Source organism: Leuciscus leuciscus, assembly GCF_965113295.1.
Source record: "Leuciscus leuciscus genome assembly, chromosome: 19".
Classification (NCBI taxonomy): Eukaryota; Metazoa; Chordata; class Actinopteri; order Cypriniformes; family Leuciscidae; genus Leuciscus; species Leuciscus leuciscus.
Window position 1 is genome coordinate 8,406,436 of NC_138743.1, and position 19,197 is coordinate 8,425,632.

The 19,197-nt window shown below is 40.2% G+C and overlaps 1 protein-coding gene across 8 annotated transcripts in view; it reads right to left on the bottom strand.

The window, feature by feature from the left end:
- Positions 1-19,197, bottom strand: part of afdna (afadin, adherens junction formation factor a) — a gene marked incomplete at its 3' end in the record, with an annotated part of 115,343 nt that overhangs the window by 20,787 nt on the left and 75,359 nt on the right. For 6 of the 8 annotated variants that reach the window (XM_082146597.1, XM_082146598.1, XM_082146601.1 and 3 more), the window contains exons 15-27: positions 18,896-18,916; positions 17,946-18,091; positions 17,308-17,402; positions 16,347-16,612; positions 14,391-14,534; positions 13,795-13,993; positions 13,375-13,478; positions 11,943-12,023; positions 2,913-2,978; positions 2,610-2,683; positions 1,551-1,669; positions 552-743; positions 378-466 (exon numbers count right to left, since the gene is read on the bottom strand). In XM_082146597.1, coding sequence (XP_082002723.1) covers positions 378-466; positions 552-743; positions 1,551-1,669; positions 2,610-2,683; positions 2,913-2,978; positions 11,943-12,023; positions 13,375-13,478; positions 13,795-13,993; positions 14,391-14,534; positions 16,347-16,612; positions 17,308-17,402; positions 17,946-18,091; positions 18,896-18,916 — 1,596 coding nt within the window. The remainder of the gene's footprint in view (positions 1-377; positions 467-551; positions 744-1,550; positions 1,670-2,609; positions 2,684-2,912; positions 2,979-11,942; positions 12,024-13,374; positions 13,479-13,794; positions 13,994-14,390; positions 14,535-16,346; positions 16,613-17,307; positions 17,403-17,945; positions 18,092-18,895; positions 18,917-19,197) is intronic. The other 2 variants (XM_082146599.1, XM_082146603.1) reach the window with 1 other exon arrangement.

Genomic DNA, 19,197 nt, shown 5'->3' on the forward strand with positions numbered 1-19,197 from the left:
ATTGATTCAGATATACAAAGTTGCTGTATTGTCCCATTAAACAGCTTAAATGTGATTGAAGTAGACTTAGCAAGTTAGTAAATGACTTAATAGGGATAGGAATTGTATGGAATTTAATACTGACTCCTAATGTTTCTTTAATGTGTATGTGTTTGATTCACTAACCAGCTCATAAACTTCACTGTTCATGCTGTATGTTTTTGATTCGCTAAAAAGAACCACCTCATAAGACTCATTCGTCCGGGAATCAGTTGGACAACACAGTTCACACTGCCAACAGCAGTGTTGCAAACACTCTTGATTCACTGGGGGAAAAGAGCTCATGGCACACACGTGCAACATTCATCTTAGAGGTGCCGATGATTGTGTCTACTCACATCGGGGCAGAGGTTTCCCGTTGAGACTGACGTGATCTTTCCTGGGGCTCCTGGGTAAACAGGCTTCCCACCTGGACTCTGAGCCTGGTCTTCAGGAGGTAAAATGTAGACATAAATATAATGTCAACACTTAAAGTAAGCACATATGACAAGTCTTTGAAGTGGCACACTTACTAGCCACATTTGGGCTGGAGCGGTGGTCTGCACGATTCTTCAACAACCTGTCCTCCTTCTTTGGTTCAGGATAGGTGTCCCACGTGCCCTGGGGGCTCTCAGGAGAGCCATTCTGCACAGAGTTGTTATAGAGCTCAAAGCCCTCACTCTTTGGTCTTAGCTTTCCCTTGTCTCCACGTCCACGGTCTGATGCTGCAGAGATGAAAGAGAGGTTTGAATGAGACAAAACTCAGCACTGAGAATGTGCCCATCTCTTTGTAAATGGGGGAATTCACCAACAACACACCAAATCAGAAACACTACCAGACATGTGTCGAAAGCATTTAGATTTAATGCATCACTTGAACCATTTTGTGTGTGACTGGGAACGCTGCGGTTGCCAGATCCACCACATTTCCACCTCTTTAAGGAATTAGTCACATGCACGCTGGGCGGCAGCTGCTGATATTTTTAAGCAGGATACTGAAGCTCCCACACACAAGCCTTTACACGAGCTTTAAAGAGGCCATATTATGCTATTGTAAAAGTTTGTTTTTGGGATCTACTAGAATAGGTTTTCATGCTTGAATGGGTTAGGGGTTAAAATGGGATTTATTTTTTTCATATTTTACACTGTTGCAGGACCTGATTGCCCAGTCTGTCACTCTGTTAAATTCCGGTCTCTATGAATTGTCACGCCCCCTTCCCATAACTGCGTTTCAGGGAGTTCAGAAACAGCGCTTACTGATATAGAGAATAACTCCCTGTAGAATGGACTTTGTAACTTTGCAAACCCTTTTTCATGCTCAAACATCAACATTAGCAACAAAGTAAAGATCCGCACACCGGAGAGCTCCCATTTAGAAAACGTATTAATGTGTAACGTTTCGGGCCTTTCGCCGCCCTTCCTCAGACCAAACATCAACATTACACACTAAAAAGAAAGTTGAAAATGTTAAAAAGCATAATAGGTCCTCCTTAAATAAATATTCACGCCACAGTTGTGCGGTGTGTGCTTACCGCGGGACATCATGGGGGACGGCTGGCTGAGGAGCGTGGCCAGCCCGTGGTAAATGGCTCCCTGTTTGGCCACCTCAAGCGTTACAACCGAGCCGGTTCGTGTCATCAATTCCGCCGCCCTACAAGACAGAGACATCTTATGAGTAAAACACATAAAACAGCAGACTGTGTGAATTTCATGACCAAAACATTCATGTGCAATCCCACAATCTCATGAGAGCTTATTTCAAGAGACTAATCTCTTAGAATGTCTGTTTGGATTTGTCGTCGGCTAACTGTAAGCAAATGCTTCAAAGAGATAGACACTGGAACGAATACCAAAGGCAACTCAAGTTGTTTCCATTCACAACTGTTTTGAGCCATATGCTTCTCATTTAACTCAAATCCGCAGATTTAAGAGTTTCATCAATTCCACCGCATCTCAAAACTACATGCAAGACACAAACACAATTTTTTGGACAAAAACAAAAAATGTATGCCATTTGGACTTTGCAAACACAAAAGGTGCTTTGTACTGCACAACTTAATGGCTTTAAATGTTGAACTAAGTTCAAGTTAAATCCAGGATAATTACATGACAAACCTCAGTGTCAGAAATTAACTTCTCATTAAGGCCCAATATTCTCTTTTTATTTTAATGAGTGCATATTTGTGTAAACACGTAAAAATGTCATTCTTCATGTAAAGTCATTAAACCAACCTAATAATGAGACTTTCCTCTTTCAGATAAAGTTAAATCAACAAAAAAACATAGGACCTTATTGAACTGTTAAATTTCAGGGGCATTTTTGCCTGAGCACCCCATCAATTGCTCTAAAAACACAAGACATCAAATATTATTCTTCCATCACTTAATTGTGTGTATAAAGACACAGTCCTTGCTTGTGATGTGATGTAATAAAATGGTTTTAGCATGCAATCCTCCTGTTTATTTCACTGAGAAGCTCATCTTCTCCGATGTAGCCGGATATTACATGCTTTACCTGTAAGTCCATTTCAGATTTTTTAAATCCCATTCTACAGACATCATTATTAATGGTTTGAAAGCTCCAGAATTACCTCTCCTGAGAGAGACCGACCAGACTTCGTCCATCCACGCTGAGCAACTGATCTCCGGCAGTCAGACGCCCATCCTGAAGAAAAACATTAAAAAAAAACAAGACAGTCAAGCAAAGGTTGATTTTTACAGATTTTACAGTTTAATACTTAATAGTGCTATTAATTATAATAGTAGTGCAATATTAATGACACTAATTGCGAGAAATAACACTAGCAATGCTAGCGGTTTCAGAAGAAATGAGGTCACAGCATCTGCTTTTGAACATAAAGAACATTAAAATATAAAAATATAAATAAACTCACCATGTCTGCCGCACCTCCTTTGACAACAGACTTGATGTAAATACCAAGTTTGTCTTGCCCGGCACCCTAAAAAACACAAAACAAAGAGCAAAACTTTTTATTAGCACTATGAGAAAGATCTAAAATGTCATTAACAGGCTCCAGAAGTTCCACTGCGGAAACCGCTGGACGAAGAAACCAGCCGTTCATTCACGAAAGACTATAAATCTGGAGCCAGCAGTGAAGACATTCACATAAATAAACTCATTCATGAATTCAGACCAGATCTGGGCTTGGTTTTGTTCAAACTAGCCATGTTTAACCCTCTCTGAGTACTTCACCCAATATCCGGGGTCAGAAGTCATCATCTGACAGGGGCCATCTGGCTGCTGGACTGTGCAACCATTGAGATATCAGCTCGACCCTAAATGCCAATGCATGCTACAGAAATAATGCTCAAAATAAAACCTAGTAATTAACTTCAGGATAAAACAATGCATTCATTGAAGCACTTCCTGTACTCTTGAAATGGCAACACCACACAAGCTTTAACACTCAGTCATAACATTTCTATCACGTAATGCTCCATAACTGGAGTTAAATGGTCTTTTCAAGGCTTTAAGCTGACAGAGCACCAGTGATATGAGCTTTAAAGGGGTTTGCTTAAGGACTGCGGTTTCAAGTTAGCAACATTTGTTTTTTTCCGATGGCTGGATTTGCTATTTGAGCAAGAAAGTACCCAAAATCCCCTGGCTGCTGCCAGCGGTTCTATTTTAGGGAGATCATGCTAAAATGTAACTACAAAAAATAAGATGTCTGTATTAAATTCCTAGCTCTCACAGCTGTTTTCTCATACAGAAGCCCACCTGACAAACTAATAACAGAAAAGTCTGACCACAGCAAATTGTCTCCAAGAATATTACACAGCACAACCGTTTTCAACATTAAATGATTCTTGAGCAGCAAATCAGCACATTAGAATGATTTCTGAAGAATCATGTGACACTGAGATCTGGAGTAATGATGCTGAAAATTCAGCTTTGACATCATAGGAATACATTTCAGGTTAAACATTGTGCTAAAATAGCTGTGCTGCTTCTGTTAAGTGGTTAAAGGAAAGAACTGCTCCTTAAAAAAAAAAAAAAACTTGCTTTATATCAACATAATGTCTCTGCTTTAGCAGCCTGATATGAACTCTTTCAAAAGTACAATATTTACATCTAAATTCCAGGGCCAGACCTCCTCCAATATCCATGCCATACACCAAAAGATGCTTTCATGGTCATAAACCCTTTTCTAAATGCCACACCACCCAAGTCTACAACATTCCCTCCATGCCGGCTGAGCACACCGACTCTGCTTTTCTCCATGGTTTCATCACTACATATGAAAAACCCATGCTGATCAATACAGGACTGCCACGAGTTATGAGTGCAACGTCTACATTTACCATACAATCATGCTGTTGTACAGTATGTTGCTTTTAGCCTCTTTGAAAAGATTCAGACCCCACAAATGTCACATTAAATCACAATCTACCTTATGCAGGAACACTTAACCTGGGCATGTTGTGGCTGTCCAATGGATTGAGATGTGTATTGGGTCCATATGGTGAAGCTACAGCTACTAGGTGTTAAAACTGAAAGATATCTTCAAATAGTTTCATTAGATAAATATGATATACTCCTTCCTTCAAATCTACAACCTACCAGATTGGTTTCCTCATTTTCAGAGGTTTTGGTTATCACTTGATTAGATTGGTATGTGCACCACATTGCTCATAAGCACTAAAAACCTAAACAAAGCTTGACCAGAAGCAATGGATCGGGAAACCCAGTAACAAAATCTGCCTGGGAAACAGCGACGTCTTTTATTCTGCCCTCTGAAATAAAGCCAATGTTAGCCACAGACCCCCATAACCCACTCACATTACACTGGCATAAACACACCCTACAATTCTACACCCGGAACATGAATACCACACAAATATCACCCAGAACATTCATGATTTAACCACAAATATAAGAAAAATATGAATCAACATGCACTGTGTGCTAACAGGCCCCCAAAATGACTGAGGTCATGCCAGTTATAAAGCACTCGGCCAAAGAGAATTATAACAATGAAAATATTTTTTGTACAGTCTGAAAAAGTGAAAAACCACAAACTTCCAAAGAAAAAATCTGCTGCATTAAATCAAGAATGAGTAATCAAATACAGATTGATGAGTAATTTGCATGTAAATCACAAAAGGAAAATAAAATAACCACACAGAAATGAGTGATTATAATAATATAACTAAAACTTAATAACAATTTTCGTTAATTGAAATAAAATAAATATCAACTGAAACAATATATAAAAAACTTTAAACTTATTGTATGTCAGCTAGTTCCCAAGGGAACATTTTATTTCATTTTAATTTAGTTTAAATTGATGTATTAAAAAAACAGAAATAAAAATAAATGAACTCACTAAAAAAGACAAAAAACTAAATGACTAAAACCTTAAAAAAAAAATTAAAGCAGAAAAATTGAAATAAAAATGTTCAAAATATTAATAAAACCCATAATATTATCACAATTATAATAAAAATAACACTGCCAATAACACCGTCAAATAGCTACAAAACCCGGTCTGCTGTGAGATCAAGTGATGAAATGATGGAAACAGTAATGGAGAAAATACACAATCAGATGTCATAAATCATCTTATGGTGAAGATGTATAAAAACAACCTACCGCTATGTGCTCTGCCTTAGTATAGTACAAGTAACTTCGTTCCTGTATGTTGTGGGGGTGAGTGGATATGATATGATCCTGGACAATGGCTCCTCCTCATAGGGAGTACACACAACAACAGGATGGGGGTTTTCCAAAGCATCAGAGGGAATACAAACCAACTGTTGGAAAACTACTTGAAACTGTAGTATACACAAGCTACAACATACTGATGATTAGGGCAACAAATTAGCAAACTACATTGCTAGGAAGCAAAGAATGCTAAGGAGGCAATTTAATGGTAACAACAATTAAACAGAAATTCTGCATATGCCGTTTCACAAGGGGCATCAAAGCCTGCAACATTGAAACAGTGTGCATATTATCAACAAGTAAGGAAGCTGAAATACAGATATGCCAATGTTGTGCATGTGAGCAGCTTCTCATCTGCTGTAAGGTCTCAACTTGTCTGAGTCCTGAGAGAGATAAATGTCAGCTGGCAAAGCTTTCTGATTAGACTTTGAAAGTACGTATTACGCTGTGATGAGAAACAACCGTTCAAAAACCAGTCTCTCCACATTAAAGAGGGAACCTGCGGTGAGAGACACATGAGAAGCCCTAAGGTTGAGTTCTGAGGCGGAGGCGGTTTCCACGCAGTCTGAACACGACTGATGCTGGAGTCTCGTGCAGGCCCAGCGGGAGAGAAACTGAGCTGACCTTTCCTCAGGAAACTTGCGTTAAACTTGCTTTGATCAAAGCTGGAAAACCTGGCACGCAGAACATGAAATGGAGTACGGTCTATAAAAGCCACTGATAAAAAACAGATGCATGTTAACAAGAGAACTAATAGCTACTGTTTTTAAAACAAGGGGTGAGGAGATACTGGCACAGAGTTCATTACTGTTTGATAGAAGGCTAAAACAAGTCAATTCAACTTAGGATGAGGCTCTGTTCTTCAGAAGAGCGTGTTTGAAATGTTTTTATGGAGAATACGGTCAACTAATTTACTGAGCTCTCTTCCGAAGTTTTGCTCTTGTGACAACAATAAAAGTCATTAGCAGAGTACTCAAAACATACTCTATATGCAAGTACAAAACCTAATTTAACATGTTCATTCATAACTTTTCTCAGTGTTGTCGCAAGGTGGCGCTAGCATAAGATGTCTTTCATGGGCACTTTCTCATTAACGTTAATTACATTTAAATGAAGTTTAAATGACTCATTAAGGTTTGTTAAATTTAATGTAAGGAAGTAGAAATGAAATGAACTGAAATTCATATAACTTTCAAGACAAACTTTGAATGCTGAAGGTTTATAGGCCTTATAAGGTTTATATGTGAAGGCGTATAGGCCTTGATAGCATGATAGAATAATGATAGCATGACGTAATAGAACGATAGATAGGTACAAAGAATGACAAACAAATGACAAACCGAGAGAACAATAGATAGACAGAATGACAGATTGATCATATTTAATTAACCTTTGATCACTGTCCGATCAGAATTAAGAGGTCAGCTGTTACTCACAGCAACACAGAACCACGCCAGTTCAACACCCTTGCATAAGTGTGTAAGTTGCAGAGCGTGTGGTGTGAGATTGTATTCTAGGCGTGGTTGTTTATGCGCTCGTATTTCAGCTCAAAGAAAATGATAATGTCTGTGCAGCTAGTAGACATCTCAGCATATCCAAATGTGAGAATGATCTCATGTTGTGAAGAATATTTTACAGGTGCTAAATCCCTTGTAAGCAAAAACAGAAACTGTTATTCACAGCAGCAGGTTATTTGTTTTTTTTTAGTGTGTCAGAAGGTAAAGGTCAGTAAACTTGGGGATGAACTGAGTCTGTGTGCTTGGGGCCCAGCATTGGCAACAAGAACTTCAAACACAACGATATACCACAAAAAGACACATATTTACCCCGCAACCGGTTGTCTGGCGTAGTCGGCATGCAAAATTATGCTTGCATCTTCAGTGCAGACATTAGACATTAACAGGAAAGTGCTGAAGTCTGAAGGTGTTCACTGATAACAGTACTTGGAGCAGATGCTCAAACCACAGAATTCCAGCTTCCTTTGATGGTCCTAAAACCCCATGCAACAAGCAAACAAAGTCTACAGCTTCTTGGTCCCACCCTGACGCTTCCTGTCTACGGAAAAGCTTCCCAAATCTGCCTTTCCAAATACATTTGTAACAGAAGTAGAATTGAACTTCAGTGCTCAGTACTGGCGCCCCCATATAAAGGCGTACTATCTAGCCACCGTACCCCAAACACACAGCTTCCTGTTCAAGGTTTATGGTTGTGGATGTGATTGGCAAATCGAAGTCCTCAGGGAGCTACACGTGTAGACATAAATGGCTGAGTGTAATTTGTTAACAGCCCCAGGGAGTCAAGGCAGTGCCTGACCTCTGACAGAGATGGCGGAGTCCACGGTGCACTAGAAAAACAAAAAATACACCTATTCACTGAAAGTTGACCCGTCACCATCATTTCCTGCCCCAATTAATCACCCACAACAAACACAGCACTCTGGGGGAAAAAAGCAGCCGGGACAGTAGTTCGCTCCTGAACGTAGCCGGTCCTTATTGTCACGTCTAGACAGATGGAAGACAGATGGACTGCTGAGGCTGATGGCTAATGGTGGGTGCAAAATATCATGACTAACTCAAGAGGCTTTCAATAATGAGCTGCTTTCAGCCGACGGTCTTCATCACGTCTGAGTGGCTCTAATGATCTGCAGACTCTTGGGCTACTTGCTTCAGTTAAGAAAGACCAAACAAAGAAGTCTGTCTTCGTTCATAGTCCTCTGGTGGTGCGTTTAGAAGACAGCTCCGTTTTTGGACACAAAGGAAACATCTCTCCTCTGAATATTTTGCTGTAAAGGGACAGAATTATGTCCAAGACATGAGTCATAGCTTAATAGAGGGTTCGGTTTTTTACGTGCAAGCTTGACATCCTTTTCTTCAAACATAAGAATGTCCTGAAGTTTTACTAACTAACAACTTGGATTTTGTCCTCTCATGTACAAAAATAGTTCCTTCCTGGACAACACATCTGTAAACTTTTAAATGGAAGATAGTCTTCCAATGGGACACAATTCCCTACTCTTTCCTTCTGCTTCCTCTGTCAAAGCACGAAATGTCACAAACGAGATTATCTTGATGAACGCAAACTGACAGTTTGAAGCATCTCTAGTTGGACAATTCTAGGGGTTTCAGGTTTTATTTTGCCCAAGGACTTAAGCAAACTAGTTCTTGAGGTGTGGTCTGCACCCACACCTTTCAAAAGATCCCACCCCTAGCCACTAGAAAGTGCACACGATCCTAAATCCCTAGAAGACATAGTCAAAGAGTGTTTTCATGGTCATGTCTTCTTTTGAATCTGGGATCCAAAACAAAGTGTAATTTTGGTACATTTCCAGAGTGGGTAGTCACATTGGTTTCACTTCATAATATATCAGTTCAGATTAGTAAAAGATTAGGAGACATAACATTCGAGAAAACTCCATGTTGGGCTCACATTCTGTTCTCCACTCTCAGAGTCCTCAGGAAATCCAGGCTCGCGTACGGGAGTCACACATCCTTCCATTGTTGTCATACATGAGATCGAGAAGCCCACAGAGAAGGAAGTCAGTGAGCTATTGTGCTACAAATCAAGTACACAAACAAAGCGAAAATTGAGTTTCGCTTTTAGAAGTTGGGTTCTGCAATAAAACAGAAAAAAACGATCCTGGAGGCATTGATTCTTGTGGCAAAAACTTATGTTGGCGCTATAGCAGAATTTATGGGAAACTGGGAAAATGTCAGGTAGGGAGTCGCACATCCTTCCATTGTTGTCATATATGAGATCAAGAAGCCAGTGAGCTAATGTGCTACAATCAAGTACACAAACAAACAAAACATTTATTTTTGCTTTGAGAAGTTGAGTTCTGCAATCAAACAGAAGGCCGATCCCGGCTTTGATTCTTGTAGCAACAACTTATTTTGGCGCCGAAGCAGAAATCACGTGAAAGTAAGAAAATGTCAGGTAGGCACTCAACAGTGTAAACTACGGAGGTCAGGATTTCCCTTGTTCTTTCCCCTGAAACTCAACACCATCCCAAAAGAGCTGTTATCTCACAAACATCTGCAGCCTAAGAAAATCGAGTCCTGTGACGTAACGAGGCCATCCAGCTGGACCAACCCCACCGGATTGTTGCAACAAATGATGATGAGTCACTAATACCGGGATACATATTGGGGAACTCAATGTTCAGAGCTTGAAAACATTACCCCTGTGACCCTGATTACAAGATACCGCTGTGTGCACAACCACGCACATCTAAGGTAGAAAATGTACAGTACAGTACAAAGTTATCTCAAACGAACACAGAATGAAACTGAGATATGCGTTTTGCTTCACTTTATCTGTAAATTCGTGCTTACGTGTGTTTTAGTACCTAAACCTAAACTAATATAGTTTTAAATGTGTGGAGAGAGCCAATAGAGAAAATGGACCACCTGTACAACGTTCATGTGCATGTTTGTGCAGTCTGGTCGCATGACTCTGTTTACATTGGCAAAACATTGCTTTCTTACACTTGATAACAGTCGCCGGAATTGATGTGTGCAAGTGTGCATGTCCTTGTCAGGCATTTATATAACTGATTCAAGACATCAACAGATCTCAATTTTACAATAATCTGATAGCTTTAATGTTTTATAATAAGGTGCTATACAATGACATTAGCAATAGCTAGTATGAAATTATAAAAAATAAAATAAAACTGTATTTTCACACCATTTATTAATCTTGGATAATGTTAAATTCCACCCTGACGGCAAACTATAAACAAACTAAATTCACTGTGATGTCTTTTCAGCACACTATTAATCTCTTAGCGTTTACTTGCTTACTCTCCCACATAAAAAGAAAAAGAAAAAGACACATGCTCCATGTCAAGTGGTTTCTTACCGGCTCCTTCCTCCCGACCACAGAGAACCACATGGCACTGCTCTCCTCTTCGGAGTCGAGACTAAACTGAGGAATCAACTAATAGCAGTCCAGGAAAACTTATCCAACTCTTTCAAAGCAGGCAGGACTACTGAGGAGCGACTCCTGGGCTACATGTTAAAAACCATATGCAAATATCTGAAGCCAGAGTAGGAAATACCACATCCAGACTGTTATGCAAGAGAAACTCCCACAACTCACTAACAGTTAGGTGAAGTTAACGCTGCTTCCAGCTGCGTCCCAGCAAACTTCACACCGGGACAAACCGTCTCTCCTCTTTAGATCCACCCCTTTGTCCCTGAGCGTGCCTTACACCCCTTATTATTCACTCCTCCTTTCCTTCTCCTCCCATTTTTCACTCCTTCCCTCCCTTCTTTTCCTCCATTCTACCTCTACCAAACTTCATGCTTCCTCAGAGACACTAAGAGATGAAAATAGAAGCAGTAAAGGGGAGGTTTTGCTATGAAAATAAACAGTTCCTGAGAGCCCCCTTCTCCAGCCTCTACACCTCCCCTGAACCTGACGCACATCTGGTGGGGAAAAAAGGTTCTTCTGTCCAGCAAAGTGGTGAAACACAGGCTACTGAACTGCAACTGTCTGTTCCATTAAAACCACCAAGAAAAATCCAGATCAGAAACAGAACGTTTACTTGCGCAGTAACTGGTTCATTTTCTAACTGCATATATCAGCCATTACTAGTAAGAGTTTAGAGTATAAACAAAACCCTAACATGCAATGTTGACATCGAAACTAATCTTTCTATGCTGACGAGAGTACTGTAACTGGAGGAAACATGCCAAAACTTTGAATATTTGAGCACTTTAACTGTGCCATAAACTCTAACATAAACGATTGCATTTCCTTCTGCTGAAAACAGCAAACTAGAACAGCTCTGTTCAACACGGAAAAATTAATTATTTGCTTATGACTTCTTTTTAAATTTGAATGTTTCAGAAGCACACAGACCAGTTTTTGACTGAAACAAACCAAGTGTATCCTCTCAAAAGCACATGCCTGTTTGGATGTCTGTTATGACCTGAGCTTGGTAAACTATGCCATACCATTACTGCCCACTCAGATTATAGCAGCTACCAACAGCAGAGAACAAAATGGTTATAGCAGATACCAAGATCAGGAACCAAAATGGTTCCTCATAAACTCGGAGTTAAAACTGTTCACTTTAACTGCATCAACGTGCTATTGGATCAAGATCTATGCCAAAACCAAATGTCCTGCTCAAGGACTGCTACAGCACTCAGACCCCCGCAAGAAGCGCACAGAAATTGAAAGTGGGTCAATATTATATACCCCCAAAAAGAAAAGAGAAATTGTCTCTGACCTTGGCTGCCACAATACTGAGGCCCATCCCATTGTGTTTCTTCAAAGTCACAGTCACAATTTCCGGTTCCTTCCGCATTGGCTGTGGAGAGAGAAGACAGGTGAGTTTACTTGTGAAAAATACTGTATCTTCAGCTTTAGGTCCAAACTGCTTCTGGGAGCTGCGTCTGGTGGCTGTTCCTAGAGCAAACTGAGCTAAGATGAGGAGGAGGAGGAGGGAGAATTAGGGAGGTTCTGCCACTGCTGGTTCTCAGAGCACAGCCGACCGCAGAGCGAAACGGCGGGCTCTGGAGACGAGTCAAGAATGAAAGCCACATGCGTCGGCTCCAGAGTGCATCAGGCCTCAGTGGGCTCGCATACGCACAGGCCGGGCCTGGGAGAAAGAGACCAGATTCCCATAGAGGAACGGTGCCACAGACTCTCCTTTAGCGAGCCCCACTGCGTAAATGCTGCACATGGCACGCATTTATTGAACAGGGAACTTCAGCTATGTTGCCCATCCACATTTTTGAGAACAGCTTGTGGGGTGGGGGGAGAATTGGTTTAATTGGATTGGAAAAACCCCTGCAAGCAAAAGGCAAGAGGGCAAATAGCTTTGCTAAAGCATGTTCTCTTGTTCTCAAAATGTACAAAACATACAATGCTGAAAAATGGAAAAAGTAAGGTAATATTATTTTTAATAAACTTTTTTTAACTTAATTCAAACTTATCTTATCTTGAAAAGGATACTGTAAATATGTATACCAAAAAAAAACTATGGGCAGGAGTTTTGAAAGCCAGCTACAAGCTCTCAGCTACAACAGTCGCCTAAACCAGTGTCTGAACACCTATTTTGCTATTGGTGAACATTTTGTTTGGGCCAATCTTTTATCTTTAAAATAATGTGTGTTGAATCATGCACAATAAGACCAGGAATGGCAAACAAGGTACATTTTGATTTCACATGTACAATGTGTGAGTTTTACGGTAAGCATCGGTCCTGGGACGGCTGTAAGAAAGGGATGTGGGAGTGGGTGGGTTGGTCTGGCACACAACCAAGCTGCGTTCATAAGATTTCTGTGTGGTATTTAAACGTGCTCCGAGCCCCAGCTCGGTCTGCTGTGGGGCGGACCAACATTATGTAAAAAAAATTAAATAATAATGATAACATTATGACATGTAAAAAAATAAATAATCCACTTACGTAAAGACACGAGAGACAGACTAATTATTGGGGAAGAGCAGCAATTAAGAGCTTTGCGTGTTCAGGGTGAGGAGAAGGATATTATTTACAGCCAGTCCTTGGGACTATGGTCAAATATTGCCCTCTGTGGTCTAACTGGTGTTGGCTGGAATCTAAGAAAGTGTTAGTCTGACAGAACACATACTAGCAACCAATATCTATCTATCTATCTATCTATCTATCTATCTATCTATATGGCATTATAACTTACCAGTTCTGACGTGTCAGCTGAGAAATGACTGTCGCAATCGGCTCCTTCGAAATAAATGGTCCAAGTTCCTGGAGAGCGTGGATGAGGGGTCAATCTACAGAAACCTGGAGGAGAACAAGCGGATCAGAATATATCCACCAAATGTAAAACTTGAAATCCACTGGTCTCTCACTGTCTTCGGCAGACACCTGTAAAAACACACACGCACTCTCTCGAAAAACAAATAGTGACAGGAATGGTAGCAAACAGACTATTCTACAGGACCTTAACAAACCACATTCCACTGACATTGCGTCAGCCTTAAACAAATAACCGCAACTCTGATTCACCATCCACCTGATACTAATTGTGCACACCACAATTGACATCAAACAGTCTGAAACTCATTTAGAGTCGCAGCAGTCTGTGTATCATCTGTACCTCTCTGGCAAAGCGGATCTAGGAACTCTTGGAATCCATTGGGAATGTTCCGCACCACATCGCATGAGTAGCCGTCCTCAGGCAGTAGGAAAGGCAGCTGGAGGTCAGGGTCCTCTTCCAGCTGTACTTCCCGCCCATCACTTCGGGCCAGTTCGTCTGCAGTGTTCTCGGCCACAGCCACCACATGATCGATCAGCTCCTGTGGACATGAAGGGGTCAATGATCATGATGTTAGATCATGAAGAACTCTAGCGAAACTTGACGGGCTGCTGTTCTCCGCCATCCAACAATGTTTATCTTTTGTAGAGTTTTGGGAAAATACGGTGCGTTTAATTTGGTCTGGGAGAAGTTCCAGAATGGCTCAAATCAATTACAGCACATTTTACAGTATGAGTGTGATATTGCTTTTTACCATATGAGTGTGACATGAGTGTGATATTTCAATCAAACAAAAAGGTAATTTTATGAGAAACTTTGAGGATGAAGGAAATGAGCAGAGCTACTGTGAAAGTGCGGCACACCTGTTTCGATTTATCTCAAAAAGGACACATGTCATCAGAGCAGGACTACACAGCCCAAATGAGACATTCACTTACAGGAGGAATGTAGGGTTCATCGGGAGCGCAGTGGTAGTTGCTCAGCAGAGCGTTGAGCTGCAAAGAGTTGAGCTTGAAGCAGGTGTTGTTGATGTTCTGCACGTCTTGCATGGAGTACTTGTCCATGGTGAGGAGGGTCGTTGCCTTGAGAGAAAGAAGGTCAGTTATGATCAAGTTTATTAGGACTTTTAAAACTCTCAGGACAAGTACAACCTACGATCAAACCAGAACATCATAGTCACAACCAATGTTCCCTCTATGACAGAATGTATTCTATGCATTAGGGTGTTAGATGGACAAATCTATTTTAAAAGTGTTTATATCAGAAAATAAGAAATAAAATTATATATATATATATATATATATATATATATATATATATATATATAAATAAAGCAGGTGTATATATTATAATATATTAATATAATATAATATAATATATATATATTAAAATAAATGATATTTAAATAATAAATAATAATAATAATCTGTATTTTTAGTATTGTCTCTGCATACCACTGGTGGTACGTTAACTACAGTTTAAAAAACATTGAGGGCAATACAATCATATTTATAAGTTTTCACTAAATTTGCAAAAAACACTATTTGTCACTTGACAGCAATGTCACATTAAAAACAGTATTTTTATGATATCATGATTGAATTAAAATATTTGTACTTGTAAAAAAAAAAAATCCACTGTCACACTGTAAGAGAATTCAAGTGAACTTTCAAAATCTGGTGACGAAAAACTGACTAAAACATAATACGTACAATCTACACTTTCTCTTATACATTCTTATACATCTAAAATCTTGACGTTGGGAAGTTGCCAATGTTAATTATCAACTACTGGAACACAAAATATTAGTGATAGCATGAACAGGCAACATAACCTAAGGTCACATTTTGAAAAATTACACATTATGTTCCTCCATCTTATAAAAACAATCATTATATACACACAACAGACTAAGCCATAAGAAAGCAGCTCAAGGGATTATAACCCTGTTGTGCATGTACATGCATGTTTTGCTGACGTTGTGGGGGTAAATGTTTCCAAAAGAATAGAAAGAGCTCTTTATGTGGATGAGCCCACAAGAAAAAAAGGTTAATAATTATACGAATGCAATTCCCGAATATCCACACAACTGCAAATGTGACATTGATTTTATACAACAGTTCAACCAACGAAAAGGTAAGTGATGTACATTTTAAACTGTATTGTCAATGTATTTTTTGCTCTATTTTGCAACAAAACGATAGTTCCAATGAAAGCCACAGCAGAACTGTCGTGCATCTCCAATGCCATCCACATTATTTATGAATATAACATTATTGATCGTTACTGAACGAAACTGCGGCTTTGAAAAAAATTGGGAGAGTCAATGAATACTGTATTCATTGACTCTCCCAATTCAGCCACTGAATAAATACAGAATGAATACAGAATACAGTTCATAAATACAGTCAGCCACTTGCTTCGTTACTGAATGAATGACTCGATGACTCACTCATTAAGACAGCGATTGTTAGTTTAATTTGTTAAGTATCACTTTGTTTTTATCATCATTTCATATTTCTCTATTGAACATTTTTATTTAAAAATGACACTGTAATTGCATTCATGCCATCTCTGAGCGACATTAAACTGTATAAATACATCTAGATGTAGCTTGGGTACACCACTCTACAAAATGTGGGAACCACTGATCTAAAGAAATGCAATTTATGAAAATGTTGTCAAATATAGCAAAAAAAAATGGAAATATTTGGACCAGATAAAGACAAAATGTGTCTGTAATGGTTTAGGTATGGGACGGGTGTAGTAAACATAACTAGTTTAAAAATAAAATAAATAAATGCATAAATAAAAATGCAACTCTACAGAAGGTTTTGATAAGTGTAAGTATAACAGTATATATATATATATATATATGTATGTATGTGTGTTACCTGGACTATGCGGCTGAGGTGACAGTCTGCAGCCAGCTCCAGTCCCTGTTTCTCAGCCCAGGCCTCGATATGGCTGAGCTGCTGGCGTAAGATGGCGCCCCAGTAGTGCGAGCACAGGCCCGAGTCGGCCTCCGTCACCAGCTTGTTAAAGAGCCACATATTGATAAAGTGGAAGAGCTGCGAGAACAGCTGGATGGTGAGGGCCGCGTTGACTCGGCACCGCCGCAGAAGGGACATGGCGCCCGTCAGCGTGTGCAGAACATCGTCTGTTTCAAAAGAGGAAAGTCAGGGGCTTTTTACTATATGCAGCATAAACAGAAAAGGTACCATCATTCTTGTATTTATTTTTATTTGCCATTAAAATGGTGCAATGTTAAGGAACTATCGCTATTAGCTGGGACAAATATTTATTAAATGCATGTTTTGTGTTTTTTTTTAAGTATTCCCTTTGAATTAATGTTTTTTGTGGGTGGTCCCTGATGTTGGTCGTCCCTTGTGAAAAGGGTTGGGAAACAGTTTTCTAGAGAACTGAAGTGTTACTATGTTGCTTAAGATGTTGACATTGTTCTAGTCAAGTGGGCATGTTTATCTATTTGTCAAAGACATTTTGGTGAAACAGATCCACATTTCAAAAAACAAACAAACAAAAAAAGTCTGCGTATTTTTCCTACTTAGTCTACAATGACCAAGATAACATAGAAATTAAGACACTGTAAAGGAACTGAAATATCACCGTTTTGGGAAGAGCACTTCTGCTGTTTAGTTTCAAAACCACCACTAGGTGGTCCCACAACTACTTCAATTCTCACTCCCAACTAAGACAAAATATTTTTGTCCTTTAAACACAGGTTAGACCTACCTGCTCATATTCATACATCCCAGGACAAAAAAAAAAGCAACTGTTGTGCATCTGAAAAGGTGAGATTGGGTCTCAGCTCACCTATCTTGGGCCTCAGCTCACCTATCTTGGGCCTCTGAGGGTTCTGTTCATCGGGATCTTCCAGGAAAGCTGGCATGTAGTTATTCAGATCCGACTGCAGGCAGTGCACCAGGTACCTGCAAGAACATACATTATTTATTGTCCATATATATCCACCAGCAAGGGCCTAAAGTAACTTCCTGTAGAATCCCACAGTAAATCTGAGACCTGGCCGCTTCACAAACCGCACGACCCGCACAAAAGCACAGTTGTTTCAGCTGGTCATTCCAGTGCTTAAATGAAACGGAGGCCCTCTGACCGCATTGTTTTTGCTGAAAACCGGCCCCAGGACCGTAACTCTCTCTCATAAACCCAAACTACAGCTCAGCCAATACAAGCCAGACCCAGACAATTCCTTACATTCAGCACTTCCTGCCACCTGATAATGGTTACAGGAACACAGTATGAAAAAGTTTAAATGTATTTTACAAATCTCTTTTGTAATTGACCATTGACCAAATACAATTAAATTATGGATTATTGTTTTCATATGACATAGAAATAGTGCTGAAATTTATGTATAAATAAATTTGAATATAATAAGTTGGCAGCTCAATAGGTTTTTTGACAGAGCTAATCTTTTTTTAAGCATGAATATGAATGCATGTGCAAGCACTAACTTGAAAGCCATCTGAACCAGGTGAGCGAGAACATCCTGTGCGTCTAGTGTGATGCGACTCAGATCCTTGTCCTGCTTGATGAAGTTCAACAGCTCCGAGGCGTTAGCCATCCAGAAGGCCAGAGCCCCGGCGATGTTCTTCTGTTTCTGTGCAACGACAGATAAACACAGAGATTACACACAGCTAAAAATGAACCAATCCAACAAACAAACAAAAAAGAAAAGAGTTACAGCCATGAGAAGCACTGAGTAGCACTCCCAGGATAGACATGTGCCTCTGTCCAACCCTCCCGGCCTCCAACAACCAGTCACCGCGTCCAGACAGAGTAGAAATCATTCATGTGTTAGAGTTAGCTCAAGCTAGGCAGGACTGAATGGGAAGCGGCGATGACTGGTTGTTCTGGATCCCACATCCCTGCAACACAGAGAGGGGATACACACGGCCCGGATCCAACCGGACCCCTGCGTATACCCGCACACGTCTATCCCACATAATGACGACGACAGAAACACCCCCCCCACCCCACCATGACCCTACGTCATACTGGCCCACAGGACGCATCCATAAGAACAATGACGTTAACCACAGACATGAAGTCAAATGAAAAGGAAATTAAAGTTTTCAAACAAAGCAAAAGAACATGGGGTAGTCTCTCATCCACACTGAAGTGCAGTAAGCAGAGGTCAAAAATGGAAGATGCCGCAATTAAAATGTTCAGAGTTTGTTTTTTAGTATCACATGGTCCAGGTTGAGTCATAATGAGGGGTTATAAACGATTGCGTCCAGCTGTAGGAGGAGGGATTACTTGGTCGGCTTGGGTTGTTTGCTTTCTGTTATGGGGGGATAAAAGAGGCATGGAAGACGGAGCGAAGCTGCCAAATAGAACAGAGAGACAGAGAGACAGAGAGAGAGGAAGAATGAGACGCCTCCCTAGCAGTGCAAACTCCTACCTGATCACCTTCAGCAATCTCCTGTAGAGATAGTAGGTGTTGGGGGGGAGGAGGGGGAGACAGACATCCGACAGGACAGAGAGAGAGACTGTCAACAACAGCCATGGCATGGACAGAATTCACAGGCATGTAAACACACAGACATACACGCGTTCACACAGAACAGGTCACATCATCATCTTGCACCCACTGCCGTACGAGACGTTCTGCCACATTGACTCTATGTGGTGGGATCAGTCACAGCGTTAGGAACCAATTATCTAGAGCAATTTGACTCGCTTTTATAATTACTGTTGCACTGT